This window comes from Arachis stenosperma, chromosome 3 (genome assembly GCF_014773155.1).
Source record: "Arachis stenosperma cultivar V10309 chromosome 3, arast.V10309.gnm1.PFL2, whole genome shotgun sequence".
NCBI lineage: Eukaryota > Viridiplantae > Streptophyta > Magnoliopsida > Fabales > Fabaceae > Arachis > Arachis stenosperma.
This window is the reverse complement of record NC_080379.1, coordinates 155,783,905-155,800,712: the sequence shown is the minus strand read 5'-3', so window position 1 is coordinate 155,800,712 and position 16,808 is coordinate 155,783,905. Positions and strand designations below refer to the sequence as shown.

At 24.6% G+C, this 16,808-nt stretch overlaps 1 protein-coding gene across 3 annotated transcripts; it reads left to right on the top strand.

Moving 5' to 3' along the window:
• The first annotated feature begins 448 nt into the window (after window positions 1-448).
• On the top strand, window positions 449-16,608 carry LOC130970390 (cytochrome P450 736A117-like). Of its 3 annotated transcripts, none has more exons than XM_057896464.1 (3): window positions 449-705; window positions 14,218-14,759; window positions 15,783-16,608. In XM_057896464.1, exons 1-3 carry the CDS (start codon window positions 648-650, stop codon window positions 16,386-16,388), a joined length of 1,206 nt encoding a protein of 401 aa, XP_057752447.1. In that variant the 5' UTR covers window positions 449-647; the 3' UTR covers window positions 16,389-16,608. The 3 variants fall into 3 exon arrangements, with proteins under 3 accessions (XP_057752447.1, XP_057752449.1, XP_057752448.1); XM_057896466.1 differs by lacking the exon at window positions 449-705 and adding an exon at window positions 13,349-13,655; XM_057896465.1 differs by lacking the exon at window positions 449-705 and adding an exon at window positions 13,888-14,076.
• Window positions 16,609-16,808: the final 200 nt, after the last annotated feature.

Sequence of the window (16,808 nt, the reverse complement as noted above, 5' to 3'; positions counted from 1 at the left end):
GTACATACAAACAACTCCATCAACAACTTCTTAAAATAAAACAAAAAAAATGAATTTCTATGTACTAAAAGAATTTTATACAAGTATTTTAAATTTGTTATTTAAGATATAAAAATATAATTAAATAATTATATAAAAATTTATATTCTCTTGTTAAAATTAAAATTTAAAATAAAATAATTTTTTTTTACACAACTTATCCATTATTTCAAGATAAAAATCTTATATAAAAGAAATTTAGTATTCTTTCTCACTTTCCATAACAGCTTGAAAATCTTCTGAGAGTTCCTAAAAACTTAAGTATTCTCTATGTTTTGCCACAACTTGAGTATTTTTTATTTTTGCCACTATAAATCTGTTTACCATCATCATGTTACCATCTTTATTCATTATCTTACTCATTATAAAATGGCCGTATTCCAAACCCACAAATAAAAATTCACCCATTCACCTCCAAAACTACCCATACTCGAAAACCTCCACCAAATAAGTTTGTTTCCGCGCCGATCACTCAAAAGCTTGGCTGAGAAACATAGCCCCTTGATGCTCCTTCACTTCGGAAACGTTCCAGTGCTGGTGATGTCTTCAGCCGACACGGCGGCGGAAGAGGTGATGAATTGGTGTTCTCCAACAGGCCACGACGCAAGATGAGTGAGAGTGGCATGCTCTTATACGATTCGAAAGACATAGCCAAATCTGCTTATGGTAAGTAGGGATATCTAACTGAGTTCATGTCTAATAATTATAAAAGTAAAAGTCTCTTTCGGTGCTTAATGATTTATTTGATTAACGTCTCTTAACAATTAAAAAAATACAAACTAAATCTATTTATTTTTGTATTTATTCGATTCAACCCTTAAAACCAATTGATAATAGATTAATGCTGACATGTCAGGCAACTTCTTTTCATAGTAGGGACAAATAGTCTATTGAATTCTTTAACCATCTTTCTTCCTCCTCTCCCTCTTTTTTTCTACCTCACTCACACTCCTCTTTCTCTCTTCAATCCTCTTTTACCACTATCACTATCACTACTACAACTCAATCATCATTATTTATACACGACTCACAATTATCATTGTCTTTAATAATATCATTCACCATTATTTATACACGATAATTAATAAAAAATTTATATTTTTCAAAATTTTTTTTTCTTTATATTTTTTTGTATTTTTTTTCTTCATCATTTTTCATTACCACCAGTGTCACACCAACATCGTAAGTTTAATTTATTTTAACACACAAATTTTATTTTTTATAATTTTTTCAAAAAATAAATGAATTTTTTTCCTTCAAATAATTAGTATACTTTTTTAGTGTGATTATGTTTTTTGTTTTTAAATTCTATTGATAATATGAGGAGGAGTGAATACAGTGATTTTGATTATGATTGCGGTGATGATCATTTTGATAATATTTTAAGAAAGAGGTGAGGCAGATTGAGGGTGTTGAGAGTTAGAATTTTGGAGTTGAGAGAGACGATCAAGAAGAGGGACAAGAGAAGGGAGACAGAATTTCGGAGAGAGAGAGAGAAGAGGTGATGGCAGAGAAAGCGCAGGTGAAGCAAAAGAGAGATGGTTGAAGAGTTCAAGGGGACTATCTGTCTCATAAAGGAGACAAAGCTACGTAGATATAATTATCTGATACGTTAGTGTTAATTTGCTGTCAACCGGTCTTAGGCTAAATTAAACAAATACGAAAGTAAATGGGAATCAATTTGTGTTTTTATAATTATTAAGAAACATAATATCTATTAAGTAAATGATTATGTTAGAATAAATAATTTTATTAACCCAGATCATCTATATTAAATCACCAAAAATATATCATAATGCGGAAGTGTACTTTTACTCATAAGAGTTAGAAATTGATGGAAGGATTTGAATTTTGTGATTTTTTAAATTTTTTTAATCAAAGTTTTCTGTATTTCTAGGCGGCTATATTGTAACTCTTTTGATGGGAAAATAGTAACAAATGCAGCTTTGATACTTTACACGGTGTATAGTAATTAAAAAAATTAAATTAACAATAAAAAATATTTAAAAAAATTGACTGTTTTCTAGTTGTAACTATATTTCGTGAATTGTGAACCTAAACTTAAAAGATTAATTAATATACACGTTAGATAAATAAAGAATAAACTAATTATATAGTCTATAAAATACATGTAATATTATTTCACTTCATAAAAATACATGTAATGTATTCTTTATATGAGTACATGCAAATGACCAACCATCAGATTTTTGAAATAAAATAAAAAAATTAAATTTTTACTAAAAGAATTTTATACAATTATTTTAAATTTATTATTTAAAAATATATTTAAGATATAAAAATACAATTAAATAATTATATAAAACTTTATTCTCTCTCGCTAAAATTAAAATCTAAAGTAAAATAAAAATATTTGCAAAGTCTATCCATTATTTCGGACTAAAAACCTCACATAAAAGGAGTTTAGCTTTCTTTCTCACTTTTCATAACACCTTGAAAACGGCGGTTCCTTAAAATATAATATTTCCTGTTTTTTCCATGACTTGAGTGCTCTTTAGTTTTGCTGCTATGGATTTGTTCACCATCATCATGTTACTATCTTTGTTTATTATCTTACTCATCATAAGATAGCAGTATTCCATACCCACGAATAAAAATTTATCGCCTTCACCTCTAAAACTATCCATACTCAGAAACCTCCACCAAATTAATTTGTTCCGGCACCGGTCACTCGAAGGCTTACTAACTAGATATATTTTAATTATTATTTTTAATTTAATTTTAGAAAAAGTGAAAATAAAAAAATAAATTTTCTGAAACTTTTGAATAATTGATAGGTAAAGATAAATATTCAAATTAATTAAATAATAATAAATTTTAAAAAAATACTAAATTGGATTTTAAATATAAATAATATTTAAAAATAATACTTATTTTTTAAAATTTAATCTTTATCAATATTTTAAAAAATTTATTATTATGAAAATACTATTTATTCTTTAAACTTTAATCTTTTAGTTAGCTTTTTGAAGAATAATATTTCGTATTTTATTTTTTTAAAAGTAGAAAAAATCCTACAGATAAAGATAAATATTTATACAAAGAGAGATAGCACCGTCAAAATTCTAATTTAAAAAGTGAGATGTTAAAATTGGTGTTACATGATAAATAAGACAAAGAGTATTTTTTTTCAAGATAAATAATTTTCAGTAAAATTAATAATTAAAATTTATTATATAATATATTAATTTATTATATAATTTATTAAATTATGAATGTGTCAAATTTTTAAATTGATTGACATTTTAAAGTGAGATCAGTAATATACAATGTTCAGTGAAATTTTTTTTTTATTTTTTTCTTATCAATAAAATGTAGATATTTGTTCTGCTCACTGTACCAACTAGCGTCCTCTTATTTGAAATTGCATTTGCACGAACTGAATTGATAATCTATAAATAAGGTGCAGGTTATCACAAAACAGTATGTTCATAGCTATAAATCAATAAAAAAATAAAAAATATTATTTTTGAATTCATCAAATTTAATTCAAATATTAACCAAAAAAGGATATTCTAATTTGCTAAATCACAGTACTTTAAATGGGGTATAGTTTTTAAAAAAATTAAACTGATAATAAAAAATATTTTAAAAAATGAACTATTCTCTAGTTGTAACTATATCTCGTGAATTGTGAACCTAAACTTAAAAATTAATTAATATACACGTTAGATAAATAAAGAATAAATTAATTATATAATCTATAAAATACATGTAATATTATTTCACTTCATGAAAATACATGTAACGTATTTTTTATATGAGTACATACAAATGACCCAATTATCATATTTTTCAAATAAAATAAAAAATTGAATTTCTACTAAAAGAATTTTATACAATTATTTTAAATATATTATTTAAAAATGTATTTAAGATATAAAAATACAATTAAATAATTATAAAAAACTTTATTCCCTCCCACCAAAATTAAAATCTAAAGTAAAATAAAAATTTTTGCAAAGCCTATTCATTATTTCTAGCTAAAAACCTCAGATAAAAGGAGTTTAGTATTCTTTCTCACTATCCATAACAGATTGGAAACGGCGGTTCCTAAAAACTTAGTATTTTCTGTTTTTTCCACGACTTGAGTACTCTTTGTTTTTTCTACTATGAATTTGTTCACCATCATTATATTACCATCTTTGTTTATTATCCTACTCATCATAGAATGGCAGTATTCCATACCTATAAAGAAAAACTCACCGCCTATACCTCTAAAACTATCCATACTCGAAAACTTCCACTAAGTTGGTTTGTTCTGGCACCGATCACCCAAAGACTTGCTAACTAGATATATTTTAATTATTATTTTTTATTCGGTTTCAGAAGAAAGTGAAAATAAAAAAAATAATTTTTCTGAACTTTTGAAAAATTGATACGTAAAAATAGATATTCAAATTAATTAAATAATAATAAATTCTTAAAAAATACTAAAAACTGAATTTTAAAATATAAATAATATTTAAAAATAATACTTATTTTTTAAAATTTAATCTTTATCAATATTTTTAAAAATTTATTATTATGAAAAATATTATTTATTCTTTAAAATTTAGTCTTTTAGTTAGCTTTTTTAAGAATAATATTTCGTATTTTATTTTTTTAAAATTAGAAAAAATCCTGTAGAGAGAGATAAATATTTATATAGAGAAAGACAGCACCCAAAATTCTAATTTAAAAAATGAGAGGTTGAAAATGATGTTACATGATAAATAACAGAAAGAGTATTTTGTTTTTAAGATAAATAATTTTCAGTAAAATTAATAATTAAAATTTATTATATAATATACTAATTTATTATATAATTTATTAAATTATGAATGTGTCAAATTTTTAAATTGATTGATATTTTAAAGTGAGAGCAGTAATATACAATGTTCAATGAAATTATTTTTTTATTTTTTCTTATCAATAAAATGTAGATATTTGTTGCGCTCACCGTACCAACTAGCATCATCTTATTTGAAATTGTATTTGTTCGAACTGAATTGATAATCTATAAATAAGGTACAGGATTATCACAAAGCAGTATGTTCATAACTATAAATCAATAAAAAAATAAAAAATATCATTTTTGAATTCATCAAATTTAATTTAAATGTTAACCAAAATGATATTCTAATTTGCTAAATTACAGTACTCTACACGAGGTATAGTTTTTAAAAAAATTAAACTAATAATAAAAAATATTTAAAAAATTGATTATTCTATGGTTGTAATTATATCTCGTGAATTGTAAACATAAACTTAAAGATTAATTAATATACACGTTAGATAAATAAAGAATAAACTAATTATATAGTCTATAAAATACATGTAATATTATTTCACTTCATGAAAATACATGTAATGTATTCTTTATATGAGTACATATAAATGATCCCATTATCGGATTCTTCAAATAAAATAAAAAAATTGAATTTCTACTAAAAGAATTTTGTACAATTATTTTAAATTTATTATTTAAAAATATATTTAAAATATAAAAATACAATTAAATAATTATATAAAACTTTATTCCTTCCTACCAAAATTAAAATCTAAAGTTAAATAAAAATCTTTACAAAACCTATCCATTATTTCGGGCTAAAAACTCCACATAGAAAGAATTTAGCATTCTTTCTCACTCTTCATAACAGCTTGAAAACAGCGGTTCCTAAAAATTTAGTATTTCCTATTTTTTCCATGACTTGGATAGTCTTTGTTTTTACTACTATGAATTTGTTCACCATTATCATGTTACCATTTTTGTTCATTATCCTATTCATTATAAAATGGCAGTATTTCACACCCACAAATAAAAATTCACCGCCTTCACCTTCAATATCCATATTCGGAAACCTCCACCAAGTTAGTTTGTTCCGACATCGGTCACTCAAAGGCCTTCTTACTAGATATATTTTAATTATTATTTTTTATTCAGTTTTAGAAGAAAGTGAAAATAAAAAAAATTCTGAACTTTTGAATAATTGATACGTAAAAATAGATATTCAAATTAATTAAATAATAATAATAAATTATTAAAAAAATATTAAAAATTGAATTTCAAAATATATATAGTATTTAAAAATAATACTTATTTTTTAAAATTTAATCTTTATCAATATTTTTTAAAATTTATTATTATAAAAAATACTATTTATTCTTTAAACTTTAGTCTTTTAGTTAGCTTTTTTTAAGAATAATATTTTGTATTTTATTTTTTTTAAATTAAAAAAAAATCCTGCATAAAGAGATAAATATTTGTATAGTGAGATGTTAAAAATTTCAATTTAAAAAGTGAAATGTTGAAAATAGTGTTACATGATAAATAAGACACGGAATTTTTTTTTTCAAGATAAATAATTTTTTGTAAAATTAATAATTAAAATTCATTATATAATATATTAATTTATTATATAATTTATTAAATTAGGAATGTATCAAATTTTTAAATTGACGAATAGTTTAAAGTAAGAATAGTAATATATAATTTTTAAAATAAATTATTTTTTATTTTTTCTTATAAAAAAAATGTAGATATTTATTGCGCTCACTATACCAACTAGCGTCGTCTTATTTAAAATTGAATTTGCTCGAACTAAATTAGTAATCTATGAATAAGATGCAAGGTTATCACAAAAAAATATGTTCATAGCTATAAATCAATAAAAAATATAAAAAATGTTATTTTTGAATTCATTAAATTTAATTAAAATGTTAACCAAAATGATATTCTAATTTGCTAAAACACAGTACTTTACAAGGAATATAATTTTTAAAAAAATTAAACTAATAATAAAAAGTATTTAAAAAAATTGACTGTTCTCTAATTGTAACGATATCTCGTGAATTGTAAACCTAAACTTAAAGATTAATTAATATACACGTTAGATAAATAAAGAATAAACTAATTATATAGTCTATAAAATACATGTAATATTATTTCACTTCATGAAAATACATGAAATGTATTTTTTATATGAGTACATACAAATGGCCCCTTATCAGACTCTTCAAATAAAATAAAAAAATTGAATTTTTACTATAAGAATTTTATACAATTATTTTAAATTTATTATTTGAAAATGTATTTAAGATATAAAAATATAATTAAATAATTATATAAAATTTTGTTTCGTCCCACTAAAATAAAAATTTTTGCAAAATCTATCCATTATTTCTGGCTAAAAGCCTCACATAAAAGGAGTTTAACATTCTTTCTCACCCTCTATAACAGCTTGAAAACCTTGTTCCTAAAAATCTAGTATTTCCTGTTTTTTCCACGACTTGAGTATTCTTTGTTTTTGCTGCTATGAATTTGTTCACCATCATCATGTTACCATCTTTGTTCATTATCCTACTCATCATAAAATGGCAGTATTCTACTCCACGCCCACAAATAAAAATTCACCGCCTTCACTAGCAAAATTATCCATACTCGAAAATCTCCACCAAGTTGATTTGTTTCGACACCTGTCACTCAAAGGCTTACTAACTAGATATATTTTAATTATTATTTTTTATTTAGTTTTAGAAGAAAATAAAAATAAAAAATAATTTTTCTGAACTTTTGAATAATTGATACATAAAAATAAATATTCAAATTAATTAAATAATAATAAATTTTAAAAAAATACTAAAAACAGAATTTTAAAATATAAATAGTAGATAGTAATTAAAAATAATACTTATTTTTTAAAATTTAATCTTTATCAATATTTTTTAAAAATTTATTATTAAGAGAAATACTATTTATTCTTTAAACTTTAGTCATTTAGTTAGCTTTTTTCAAGAATAATATTTCGGATTTTATTTTTTAAAATAAAAAAATTTTTTGCATAGAGAGATAAATATTTATATATAGAGAGATAGCACTGTCAAAATTCCAATTTAAAAAGTGAGATGTTGAAAATGGTGTTACATAATAGATAAGACATGGAGTATTTTTTTTTTCAAGATAAATAATTTTTAGTAAAATTAATAATTAATAAAAAATAAACACGTTAGATAAATAAAAAATATACACGTTAGATAAATAAAAAATAAACTAATTATATAGTCTATAAAATATATGTAATATTATTTCACTTCATAAAAATACATGTAATGTATTTTTTATATGAGTACATACAAATGGCCTCATTATCAGATTCTTCGAATAAAATAAAAAATTGAATTTTTACTATAAGAATTTTATACAATTATTTTAAATTTATTATTTGAAAATGTATTTAAGATATAAAAATACAATTAAATAATTATATAAAATTTTGTTTCCTCCCACCAAAATTAAAATCTAAAGTAAAATAAAATTTTTGCAAAACTTATCCATTATTTCGGGCTAAAAACCTCACAAAAAAAGAGTTTAGCATTCTTTCTCACTCTCTATAACAGCTTGAAAACCTTCTGGCGGTTCCTAAATATCTAGTATTTTCTGTTTTTTTCACGACTTGAGTATTCTTTGTTTTTGCTGCTATGGATTTGTTCACCATCATCATGTTACCATCTTTGTTCATTATCAAACTCATCATAAAATGGCAGTATTCCACACGCACAAATAAAAATTCACCGCCTGCGCTACTAAAATTATCCATACTAAAAAATCTCCACCAAATTGATTTGTTTCGGCACCTGTCACTCAAAGGCTTGCTAACTAGATATATTTAATTATTATTTTTTATTCAGTTTTAGAAGAAAGTAAAAATAAAAAAATAATTTTCCTGAACTTTTGAATAATTGATACATAAAAATAGATATTTAAATTAATTAAATAATAATAAATGCTTAAAAAAATACTAAAAATTAAATTTTAAAATATAAATAGTAAATAGTATTTAAAAATAATACTTATTTTTTAAAATTTAATCCTTATCAATATTTTTAAAAATTTATTATTAAGAGAAATACTATTTATTCTTTAAACTTTAGTCATTTAGTTAGCTTTTTTTTAAGAATAATATTTCGGATTTTATTTTTTTAAATAAAAAAAATTCCTGCAAGGAGAGATAAATATTTATATAGAGAGAGAGAGACAGCACCGTCAAAATTCCAATTTAAAAAGTTAGATGTTGAAAATGGTGTTACATGATAAATAAGACGTGGAGTATTTTTTTTTAAGATAAATAATTTTCAGTAAAATTAATAATTAAAATTTATTATATAATATATTAATTTATTATATAATTTATTAAATTATGAAAGTATCACATTTTTAAATTGACGGATATTTTAAAGTGAGAACAGTAATATACAATGTTCAATGAAATTATTTTTTTATTTTTTCTTATCAGGAAAATGTAGATATTTGTTGCGCTCATTTTACCAACTAATGTCGTCTTATTTGAAATTGGATTTGCTCGAACTGAATTGATAATCTATGAATAAGGTGCAAGATTATCACAAAACAATATGTTCATAACTATAAATCAATAAAAAATATAAAAAATATTATTTTTGAATTCATTAAATTTAATTCAAATGTGTTAATCAAAATGTTATTCTAATTTGCTAAATCACAGTACTTTACGCAAAGGGTATAGTTTTTAAAAAAATTAAACTAATAATTAAAGATATTTAAAAAAATTGAGTGTTCTCTAATTGTAACTATATTTCGTGAATTGTTAACTAAACTTAATGATTAATTAATATACACGTCAGATAAATAAAGAATAAACTAATTATATAGTCTATAAAATACATGTAATATTATTTCACTTCATAAAAATACATGTAATGTATTCTTTATATGAATACATACAAATGACCCATTATCAGATTCTTCAAATAAAATAAACAAATTGAATTTCTACTATAAGAATTTTATACAATTATCTTAAATTTATTATTTAAAAATATATTTAAAATATAAAAATACAATTAAATAATTATATAAAATTTTATTCCCTCCCACCAAAATTAAAATCTAAAGTAAAATAAAAATCTTTGCAAAGTCTATCCATTATTTCGGGCTAAAAACCTCACATAAAACAAATTTAGCATACTTTTTCACCCTCCATAACAGTTTAGAAATCTTCTGGCGGTTCCTAAAAATTTAGTATTTTCTGTTTTTTCCTTGACTTGAGTATTCTTTATTTTTGCTACTATAGATTTGTTCACCATCATCATGTTACCATCTTTGTTTATTATTCTATTTATCATAAAATGATAGTATTTCACACTCACAAATAAAAATTCATCGCCTTCACCTCCAAAATTATCCATACTCAGAAACCTCCACTAATTTAGTTTGTTTCCGCACCGATCACTCAAAGGCTTGTTAACTATATATATTTTAATTATTATTTTTTATTCAGTTTTAGAAGAAAGTAAAAATAAAAATATAATTTTCCTTAACTTTTGAATAATTGATACGTAAAAGTAAATATTCAAATTATTTAAAAAATAATATTAAATTCTTAAAAAAAATACTAAAAACTGAATTTTAAAATATAAATAGTAAATAATATTTAAAAATAATACTTATTTTTTAAAATTTACTCTTTATCAATATTTTTAAAAATTTATTATTATGAAAAATACTATTTATTCTTTAAAATTTAGTCTTTTAGTTAGCTTTTTTTAAGGATGATATTTCGTATTTTATTTTTTTAAAATTAAAAAAAAAATCCTGCAAAGAGAGATAAATATTTATGTAGAGAGAGACAGCATCGCTAAAATTCCAATTTAAAAAGTAAGATGTTGAAAATGGTGTTACATAATAAATAAAACACGGAATATTTTTTTTCAAGATAAATAATTTTCAGTAAAGTTAATAATTAAAATTTGTTATATAATATATTAATTTATTATATAATTTATTTAATTATGAATGTATCATATTTTTAAATGGACGGATATTTTAAAGTGAGAACAGTAATATACAAAATTTAATGGAATTATTTTTTTATTTTTTTATCAAGAAAATGTAGATATTTGTTGCGCTCACTGTACCAACTAGGTCGTCTTATTTGAAATTGAATTTGCTCGAACTGAATTGATAATCTATAAATAAGATGTGCAGGATTATCACAAAGCAGTATGTTAATAACTATAAATCAATAAAAATATGAAATATAAAAAATATTATTTTTGAATTCATCAAATTTAATTCAAATGTTAACCAAAATGATATTCTAATTTGCTAAATCACAGTACTTTACACGGGGTATAGTTTTTAAAAAAATTAAACTAATAATTAAAAATATTTTAAAAAAATTGTCTGTTCTCTAATTGTAACTATATCTTGTGAATTGTGAACCTAAACTTAAAGATTAATTAATATACACATTAGATAAATAAAGAATAAACTAATTATATGGTCTATAAAATATATGTAATATTATTTCACTTCATGAAAATATATGTAATGTATTCTTTATATGAGTACATACAAATGATCCCATTATCAGCTTCTTGAAATAAAATAAAAAAAATTAAATTTCTACTAAAAGAATTTTAAATAATTATTTTAAATTTATTATTTAAAAATGTATTTAAGATATAAAAATATAATTAAATAATTATACAAAACTTTATACCCTCCCACCAAAATTAAAATCTAAAATAAAATAAAAATCTTTGTAAAGCCTATCCATTATTTCGATCTAAAAACCTTACATAAAAAAAAAGTTTAGCATTTTTTTTCACCCTCCATAACAGCTTGAAAACCTTCTGACGGTTCCAAAAAACTTAGTAGTCTCTGTTTTTACCACCACTTGAGTAATCTTTATTTTTGTTACTATAAATTCGTTCACCGTCATCGTATTACTATTTTTGTTCATTATTCTACTCATCGTAAGATGACAGTATTTAAACTCACAAATAAAAATTCATCCGCCTTCACCTCTAAAATTACCCATACTCGAAAACCTCAACCAAATTGGTTTGTTTTGATACTGGTTACTCAAAGACTTACTAACTAGATATATTTTAATTATTATTTTTTATTCAGTTTTAGAAGAAAAAAAATAAAAATTTTTTTTTCTGAACTTTTGAATTATTGATAAGTAAAAATAGATATTCAAATTAATTAAGTAATAATGAATTCTTTAAAAAAATACTAAAAACTGAATTTTAAAATACAAATAGTATCTAAAGTAATACTTATTTTTTAAAATTCAATCTTTATCAATATTTTTAAAAATTTATTATTATAAAAAATATTATTTATTCTTTAAAATTTAGTCTTCTAGTTAGCTTTTTTAAGGATAATATTTTGTATTTTATTTTTTTAAAATTAGAAAAAAATTCTTGCAGAGAGATAAATATTTATATAGCGAGAGACAGCACCGCCAAAATTCCAATTTAAAAAGTAAGATGTTAAAAATGGTGTTACATATAAATAAGAGTATTTTTTTCAAGAAAAATAATTTTTTGTATAATTTATTAAATTATAAATGTATCAAATTTTTAAATCGACTGATATTTTAAAGTGAGAACAGTAATATATAATGTTCAATGAAATTATTTTCTTATTTTTTTTTATTAAAAAAATGTAGATATTTGTTACGCTCACTGTACCAACTATCGTCGTCTTATTTAAAATTGGATTTGTCCAAATTGAATTGATAATCTACAAATAAGGTGCAGGATTATTACAAATTAGCATGTTCATAGTTATAAATTAATAAAAAATATTTTTGAATTCATCAAATTTAATTCAAATGTTAACCAAAATAATATTCTAATTGTAAATCACCCTACTTTACACGGGATATAGTTTTTAAAAAAATTAAACTAATAATTAAAATTATTTTAAAAAAATTTACTGTTCTCTAATTGTAACTATATCGTGAATTGTGAACTTAAACTTAAAGATTAATTAATATACACGTTAGATAAATAAAGAATAAACTAATTATATGATCTATAAAATACATGTAATATATTATTTATATGAGTACATACAAATGATCCCATCATCAGCTTCTTGAAATAAAATAAAAAATTAAATTTCTACTAAAAAAAATTTATACAATTATTTTAAATTTATTATTTAAAAATATATTTAAGATATAAAAATATAATTAAATAATTATATAAAACTTTATACCCTCCCACCAAAATTAAAATCTAAAATAAAATAAAAATCTTTGCAATACTTATCCATTATTTTAGGCTAAAAATTTTATATAAATGAAGTTTACTATTCTTTCTCACCCTCCATAATAACTTGAAAACCTTCTGGCGGTTTCTTAAAAACTTAGTATTTCTTATTTTTGCCATCCCTTGAGTACTCGTTGTTTTTGCTACTATGGATTTGTTCACCATCATCATATTACTATCTTTGTTCATTATTCTACTTATCATAAAATGGCAATATTCCAAACTCACAAATAAAAATTTACCGCCTTCACCTCCAAAGCTACCCATAGTCGGTAATCTCCACCAAATTAGTTTGTTCCCGCACCGGTCACTCAAAGACTTGGCTGAGAAACATGGTCCCTTGATGCTCCTTCACTTCGGAAACGTTCCAGTGCTAGTGGTGTCTTCGGCCGACATGGCGGAAGAGGTGATGAAGACGCACGACTTGGTGTTCTCCAACAGACCACGGCGTAAGATGAGTGACATACTCTTGTACGATTCTAAAGACATAGCTAACTCTGCTTATGGTAAGTGTGGCTATCTAAGTTCATGTCTAATAATTATAAAAGTAAAAGTCTTTTTTGGTCGTAAATTATTTATTTGATTAACTTCTCTCAACAATTATAAAAATATAAATTGATTCCATTTATTTTCGTTCAATCTATCCAACCCTTAAAACCAATTGATAATAGATTAATGCTGATATGTCAAGTAACCTCTCTTCGTAATAGAGACATAGTCTACTGAACTCTTCAATCATTTCCGTTCTCTAAAACTCTTTTTTTCTCCTTTCTTTCTTTTTCGCCACTGCCACTACACTTATACTCCTCTCTCTCTCCAATTCTCTTCTTCGCCATTGCCATTGCCACCGACTCATAATCATTATCATCATTAATAATATCATTATCATCATTATATGGAGAAAAAATAATCACTAATCAACCACCGGTATAAATATGAAGTATACATTAAAGTTATACAAAATAACACATAAATATAAATATTTAGTGACTAATTTCTATATACATCTATTTTTTAAAAAATTATTATCCTCTAAAATATCTTATTCTCGTATTTTATGTAACGCAGGTGAATACTGGAGGCAGATGAGGAGCCTAGCCGTGTTGCACCTTCTGAGCAACAAAAGGGTTCAATCGTACAGTCGTGTTAGGGAAGAAGAAGCTGCAAGAATGGTTGAAACCATCAAAGAGTTTGCTTCTTCTTCTGTGCCGTTAAACTTGTCTGAGATATTCTCCGGTGTTACAAATGACATAGTGTGTAGAATTGCTCTAGGGAGGAGATACCGTGGAGGAGGAGAAGGGTGCAACAAGTTTCAGGAGCTGTTGTTGGAGTTTGGAGAGTTGTTGGGTACAATATCAATAGGGGACTATATTCCATGGCTTAGTTGGTTGAACAAGATTGATGGTTCTTATAAAAGAGCATCAAGAGTGGCCAAGCGTCTCGATGAGTTTTTGGATCAAGTGATTGCGGAGCATGTTGGTTCTAGGAAAAGGAAAGAACAAGAGGGACTTACTGATAATGTTGATGATTTTGTGGATGTTTTGCTTTCTGTCACCAGTAACGCCGTTGGATTTGAGTTTGACACAATAACAATGAAGGCAATACTCCTGGTAAGAAATATTTGAGTTTGATAACATTTACGCAATTGCTATCTTATTCTTTAGTAAATTATTTTTCACAATAATGATGATACTCAGATTTATTTTACAAAATGAGGAATAGTTATCATATATCTTGTTAATTATCATACTCTTAAATTTTGTTAAGGAAAAGTCTAGGGAATAAGCAATTTTATTGAATTTTGGCCAACATGTAACTAGTAAAAAAATGTGAGTCATTGGATGAAATCTCACACCATTAAATAATTATTAATGACTATTTGATGACTACCAAACACAAAAGATTGCTCTTTTGTTAATTATATAATAAAAGTTTGTTTTTTTTGTTAGTATCTTACTGGTATGCGACCCGTGACCCTAGTATGCGACCCGTGACCCTCCTCTCGGGGGGAAAGAATTCTTTTTTTTTTTTTTAAATCGACTTTTTTATTTTAGAAATATTTGTTTCCCATAGATAGTGCCAAAGTTAACCAACAAAATGCTGGTTGGCATCAATATAATTCAAATGCATATATGAGTGGATGAGAAGCACATGTATAGTTTATCGGCATCAATATAATTCTTCTAGGACTCCATTAAGCACGTTTTCCTTTCCAGTTATATTTCAGTCTTTCGGTCCACATCAACAATAACGGAGGCTAATGCTAAATTGCCATATTTACAGACTGATCCCTAAATTTTTTACAATTCTGTAACATATCCTGGTCTTTTAAAGACCTTAAAAATACTTTAACCACCCTAGAAGCTTTCAAGTTGATTATTGACTAATTCAAGTATTCTTGGGGACTAAAATGTCCGATTTTGGGTAATTACTCCGAGTATTATAAATAGCACACACTTTCTAAGAGGATCATTTAATTTTCATGGTCTGCACGTCAAGTATGGCCGTCCAACTTAATTAATTTTGACTTCAATTTTCTTGAAACTTGTTAATATAATTGTTAATTATTATAACTTTTGATTAAGTAAAATTTTAAATTATTAATACATATTTAATGTGAATTATTTATGCAGGACATGTTTGCGGCAGGTACGGACACTACGTACACTGTGCTAGAATGGGCAATGGCGGAACTGTTAAAACGGCCGGCGGTTATGCACAAACTGCAAGATGAAGTGAGAACTGTTGTTGGAAACAGAAGCAACATAACCGAACAAGATTTGGTTCACATGAACTACTTGAAAGCTGTGATCAAAGAAACACTTCGGTTGCACCCTTCACTTCCAGTTCTAGTTCCTAGAGAATCCACCAAAGGCATCAAGCTGAATGGGTATGACATTGAAGCTGGAACACAGGTGTTGGTGAATGCATGGGCCGTTGCAACGGACCCAAAGTGTTGGGACCAGCCACTTGAGTTCAAGCCAGAGAGGTTCTTAAACAGTTCGGTGGATTTCAAAGGGTGTGATTTTCAGTTTATTCCTTTTGGTGCAGGGAGGAGAGGGTGCCCTGGGGTGCAGTTTGCCACTGCTGTTGATGAGATTGTGCTGGCTACCCTTGTTCATCACTTTGATTGGGATTTGTCTGCTGCTTCTAAGGAAGTGGACATGTCTGAAACTCATGGACTAGCCCTGCATTTGAAATCACCTCTCTTGGCTATAGCAACCCCTTATTATGAATGAATTGAATTGAATTCAATAAGTTATGACAAGAGAGAAAGAAAATCTTGGGCAACAATGTGTAAATGATAAAGATAAGTTAAAAAAAAAGTCCTTAAGTGATAATGGATAAAGTGGCCATTATAATTCTGTTAGTGGTAATTTGGGTTTAGAATCTTGAGCGTGTATATTGTGTGGCTTGGTATGAGGTTGCCTATATAAGCATTTCTGTATCTAATGTAAAAAGAAATGATGTGTCGTTTATATTTGTATTTCTTTGTGTGTATTACTTACCGTAGAATATTGCAGAATTACTTCAAGTCTTCTAAAATTTCACAAAATGAGAATGAAGTTATATAGTTCCTCTCTTCTAGAACATCTATCACAAGTAGTATGCTTAATGTATTGATAATTCAATGTATTTAATTGCAAATTTTAATATAT